Source organism: Rutidosis leptorrhynchoides, chromosome 3 (genome assembly GCF_046630445.1).
Source record: "Rutidosis leptorrhynchoides isolate AG116_Rl617_1_P2 chromosome 3, CSIRO_AGI_Rlap_v1, whole genome shotgun sequence".
Taxonomy (NCBI): Eukaryota; Viridiplantae; Streptophyta; class Magnoliopsida; order Asterales; family Asteraceae; genus Rutidosis; species Rutidosis leptorrhynchoides.
The window spans coordinates 665,540,563-665,546,377 of NC_092335.1; the positions used below are offsets into that span (position 1 = coordinate 665,540,563).

The following is a 5,815-nucleotide window of genomic DNA, read 5'->3' on the forward strand; positions in this document are numbered from 1 at the left end:
GGGAAAAATGAGGGTTGTTATACTTGGAGTCATTCACGACATATTTCAAAAGACGTTGCATTCGAGTCATTGAGTTCAATAAGATTATTATTAAGTTATTAAGAGTTTGGATATACTACGAAATAGTATGCATGCCTGTCAACTTTCGATGTACAGAAAGTTTGTTTTTTAAAAATGAATACAATGTTTGTAAAATGTATCATATAGAGGTCATATACCTCGCGATGTAACCAAATGTAATGTATTCGTCCAGATGGATTAGGACGGGTCACGACAGTAAGTGAACCCACCTAATTTTAAATGAAAGATTTTGCTTAGATGTTAAGTTTAAAAGGGTTCTTTAGTCTAAAATAACATGATTTTAGGACCTGCGAAATATATATTTTCCTATATGGATTTTTTAAGAAAAAACAGACTTATTAATAATAATATTAATAAGTACACGATGAAACACAACTACATGAAGATATGGAGAAGTGTATGCAATGATCTTAAAACAAATATACAAAAGACGAATTCAAACATCATCTTAAATTATAGATATGTAAAATGTAAATATAATAAATAATAAAAAAATATAATAAAAAAGATAATAGTACTATTGACTATTTATGGTTTAGCAAACGCATGAAAAAATATAATAAAAAGGCAATAATACTATCGACTATTTGTTAAATTATAGATATGTAAAATGTAAATATTTTGGTCCGGTCCGTTTCCCGATTTTTTCGGGTCCGGTCCGTCCCGTACCGAGGACCGAAAAATATGAAATTTAAGGACCATGGACCGTACCAAAACTCCTCGGTCTAGTTCGGTTCTGGCCTGGTTAAGTCCGATCCTCGAGTTTTTTTTTTTTGTACCATGCACACCCCTACTAAACGACTTAGACCAAATTGTATCATCTTTCTTATCTTTACATAATTTCTTATCTTTACATAATGTGGGTGTGTGTGTGTGTATATATATATATATATATATATATATATATATATATATATATATATAGGGGCAGGATCAATGGGGAAGTAACCAATCGGGGGAAAGCGGGGGGAAGGAAAAAAAAAATTTTCTTCGTTTTTTTGAATTTTTTTTCCCGCATCAAGATCACACGAAAATATGAACATTTAGAAGAGACACTTCGTGATGAATGTTATTATTTAGGCGGGAAAACGATTGACAAAAATAACATTTAAGATAATATTGTTCGTGAAGAATATGAACGTTTTTTTTCTCCATGTTTTGTGAAGTAAAATTTAGCCCGATTTAGAGTTTAGAGTTTGGTATTTTGGGTTTATTCCATAAGCCCAAAACACCAAACCCTAAACCCTAAACTCTAAACCGTTCGTGTTAAAAACTCAATCTAAATCCTAAATCTAAACCCTAAACCCTAAATTTCTAAACTCTAATATCTAAACCTTATAAACCCTAATATCTAAACCCTAATATCTAAACCCTAATATCTAAAACCCAATAGCTAAAACCTCAACATACACTCGAAAAACACTATAATTGTTATATATTACTTCTTTGAGTGTTTTCCCGTCAAAATAGAAACATTTATCACAAAGTGTCTCTACTAAATGTTCATATTTTCATCCCATCTATAATGTTCGTGAACAAAGTTTTTTCAAAAAACGAAAAAAAAAGTTTTTGCTTCCCCCCGATTGGTTACTTCCCTCTTGATCCTACCAATATATATATATATATATATATATATATATATATATATATATAAGGGCAGGATCAATGGGGGAGTAACCAATCGGGGGGAAGCAGGGGGGAAGTAAATTTTTTTTTTTTGGTTTTTTTTTGGAATTTTTTTTCGGCATCAAGATCACACGAAAATATGAACATTTAGAAGAGACACTTCGTGATGAATGTTATTATTTAGGAGGGAACACGATCGACAAAAATAACATTCAAGATAATATTGTTCGTGAAGAATATGAACATTTTTTTTTCTTCATGTTTTGTGAAGTAAAATTTAGCCCGATTTAGAGTTTAGGGTTTAGGGTTTAGGGTTTGGTGTTTTGGGTTTATTCCATAAACCCAAAACACCAAACCCTAAATCCTAAACCCTAAACCCTAAACCCTAAACTCTAAACCGTTCGTGTTAAAAACTCAATCTAAATCCTAAATCTAAACCCTAAATCCAAACCCTAAACCCTAAATTTCTAAACCCTAATATCTAAACCCTATAAACCCTAATATCTAAACCCTAATATCTAAACCCCAATAGCTAAAACCTCAACATACGTTCGAAAAATACGATAATTGTTATATATTACTTCTTCGAGCGTTTTCCTGCCAAAATAAAAATATTTATCACAAGGTGTCTCTACTAAATGTTCATATTTTCATCCCATCTATAATGTTCGTGAACAAAATTTTTTCAAAAAACGAAAAAAAAAAGTTTTTGCTTCCCCCCGCTTCCCCCCGATTGTTTACTTCCCTCTTGATCCTACCACTATATATATATATATATATATATATATATATATATATATATATATATATATATATATATATATATATATATATATATATATATATATATGGGTCGTTCAAATTTATTAACGATCAGTGTGACGTATATACATATATATTCAAATTTATGGTCGTTTTAAATATGTGGGCTCTGGGCGATCACTCATCTTGTCCATGCTCGTAACGCCTCTGTTTAGCATGCATGCTACAATTTAATAGCTATGTAGTTTAATCCATATTGACGAATTGACGAATTGTACTTGTGTTAAAATAAACAGTGTAATATTAATTTTGTACAATACAACAACAACAACAACAAAAACAAAATCCAATACCACATGGGGGAGGTGAAATGTAGACAATCCTTCCCTTATCTTTGATACACTCCAAGAAGTAGAGAAAGTCATCCATCTCTCTATTCGACAGAGAAAGAGACTGCTTCCGAATGGACCTCCGGCCAATAAGTAGGAAAATATTTATAAAAAAAATTAAAATAGAATATAAAAAATAAAACATGAGACGCCATGAAAATGGTGAGATCAAATTTCCATGGGGTTTTAAATCATGCACATTTAGTTTAGGCTCTAAGCGGCCGTCAAGTCTCCAATAAATCGACGCTTGCTGTTGACTTAATTAATAGAGCCAATAATTTTTGTACAATAATTACATCATTTTAAGTGAATGGTGTAGCATAATATAATATAGTGATCACATTCAATACTCGGTACAAAATTTTTTTTGAAGCCCATTAACCCTTTTAGAAGCAATCCATTAATAAAAACATCTGGGCTTATATTGGGTAATGGGCAACGTTGATATTATTTGACATCACGAAAATTTTGAAATCACAATTCCCACCTATACAAAAAGATTTTGGCGCCATATCAACCAAATCTCAAAAACTTTGAATTGAAAAAAAAAAACATTAAATAAATACTAACTCTCAAGATTCCTTTTCTCATACACCAATTTTTTCATTCTACAGCATTCCTTCAACTATTTTCAGGTAACCTTTGAAACTCACAAATCTCTACTTCCAATATCATGAATTAATTAATTTTATATTATATATTGCATTGATTAATTACGTTATTACACTAATTACGTTATTACACGATTAAATCTTTGTTTTAGGGTTTCTATTTTTTTCTTCCAATGTATTCAATTATATTTTATATTAATTTATATTTATATCAAGTATAATTAGGCTAGTAAATATACAGATCTGTTCACTATTACATCATGTGACTGATTTGTATTGATTTTTTTATTTTTTAAATGTATATTTAGTTGATAAAATAATGGCCGGAAAAGGTGGTAAGGGATTATTGGCTGGGAAAACACCAGCATCTGGAGCAGCAGGTGCAAGTAGCAAGGATAAAGATAAGAAGAGGCCTACTTCTAGGTCTTCAAGAGCTGGCCTTCAGGTCTGGTCAACTATTTTCAAAGTGTTTATTTGTCTTTTTATTTAATCTTAGATCTGTTCTTTAATTGGTGTTTAATTGTTTATAGATACTGGTTGTGTAGTTTAGATATAATTGGTGATTAATTGAGATCTGTTTATGTTTGATGTATTTTAGTACTTTAGAATATTGAATTTGCCACCACTTTTGAGTATATCAAGTATGATTTAAACATTAAAAATTAAGCATGATTAAATATCTAGTTTTTGATAGGTCAATTCTATTTTAAATATTGCATGTTAAACAAACTCTGTACTCTAGGTTAGTGTTGGTGAAGACTGACTTGGTTTGACAATTTTTTTAATTTTTTTTTTTTCTTTTCTGTCTTAAATATTAATTTTCATTTTATTTTATGTTTCATTTTTGATTTGAACTGCAATTACCCTTTTTTTTAAACTTTTATTTGGTTTAAAAGAAGCACATTAGTATTAATACACTTCTAACTTTGTATTACTATTTATATCATATCATATGTTGTTATTTTGTACATTAGTAATAGAAATAAAATTAATTATAACTGATGTTAATTTGATGTTGGAATTCAGTTTCCTGTTGGTAGGATTCATCGTCATCTGAAAACACGAACATCTGCACATGGTCGAGTTGGAGCGACAGCTGCAGTTTACTCAGCTGCAATTCTCGAGTACTTAACTGCCGAAGTTCTCGAATTGGCGGGTAACGCAAGTAAAGATTTGAAAGTGAAGAGGATAACTCCAAGGCATTTGCAGTTGGCCATTCGTGGTGATGAAGAACTCGATACGCTCATCAAAGGTACGATTGCAGGAGGTGGTGTTATTCCCCACATTCACAAGTCTCTTATCAACAAAACCACCAAGGAATGAAAATGAATGTCTTTGAATTTATTATTAAACAATGTGTTTGCCTATTTGACTTGTTATTTTAGATGGTAACTTAGTTATGGTTTTGTGGAAAAGATTGTGTGGTGGTATTGTTGTTCTGGTACTATTTTATCTAATAGGTTGTAGGATTTATGTACATGGCATATGATCCCAGATTGTGCTTTTGGATATGGTACATTTGGTTGCATTTTTATATCCATGTTGCAGGCTTGGTTGTTATTAGTTGCTGTATTATTAGATGATAACATGTGTGGTCTTGAGTCTTGACTGCATGAAGGTTGTTAATCCACTTTTTAAGATTAGGATTTGACATTTTGGTATCTAGAGTTTGAGTTTTAAATGCAAGAATAACTTAATAAGTAGAGGTTGTTGAGTCATATGCATCATGTGATATGTTACTGTTATATTATACAGATACAATTTTAGAGTTTACATTTTAGTAACAGCTTTGTTTTGTTAATTTTATGTTACATATTTATGAATCTCTAGTCTTATTTAGCTAAGTACTACCTCCGTCTCATTCCAATAGGCTAGTATTCTATTTTGGGTTGTCCCATTCTGATAGTTCACTTCCATAAATAGAAAGGAAAGATGATATTTCATTGGTGGATTTGGAGAGAGAAGATATTTCATTGGTGGAGGTCTTGATTCTTGACCCTTTAGGTATTGATAGTAATGTACAAAATTATTTTTATTTATACAATTGAAGTTCCATATTTGTATGAATGAACAACCTTATTTAGCTAAGAATGTCACTTGATATAAATAACATTAATCTAGGGTGTGTTTGGTTCTTAGAATCTTGAAGTGATTTGGTGGAATGTAATTTGTTCTGTTTGGTTGTTAAAAAGAAAATCAATCTGATCCAAATTACTAATCTCTTTTATTTAAGGGCATCTTTTAAAGCACCAATCCATTCTAGTATATAATAGCATCACATTTAAACAAAAGTGTGCAACTTGGATACTAACTAATACATCTACCATTTCAAATCTCTCAGACATT

The 5,815-nt window shown here is 30.6% G+C and overlaps 1 protein-coding gene across 1 annotated transcript; it reads left to right on the top strand.

Annotated features, from left to right (window-relative positions):
- Window positions 1-3,468: 3,468 nt before the first annotated feature.
- On the top strand, window positions 3,469-4,873 carry LOC139899290 (probable histone H2A variant 1). The gene is made up of 3 exons (XM_071882113.1): window positions 3,469-3,493; window positions 3,778-3,914; window positions 4,496-4,873. Exons 2-3 carry the CDS (start codon window positions 3,789-3,791, stop codon window positions 4,790-4,792), a joined length of 423 nt encoding a protein of 140 aa, XP_071738214.1. The 5' UTR covers window positions 3,469-3,493; window positions 3,778-3,788; the 3' UTR covers window positions 4,793-4,873.
- Window positions 4,874-5,815: the final 942 nt, after the last annotated feature.

Excerpts from the sequence above, each read along its gene's own strand:
- LOC139899290 (XM_071882113.1), top strand. The coding sequence starts at position 3,789 with ATGGCCGGAAAAGGTGGTAAGGGATTATTGGCTGGGAAAACACCAGCA. Across the intron at positions 3,915-4,495 it reads CTTCAAGAGCTGGCCTTCAG|TTTCCTGTTGGTAGGATTCA; the intron begins GTCTGGTCAACT and ends GTTGGAATTCAG.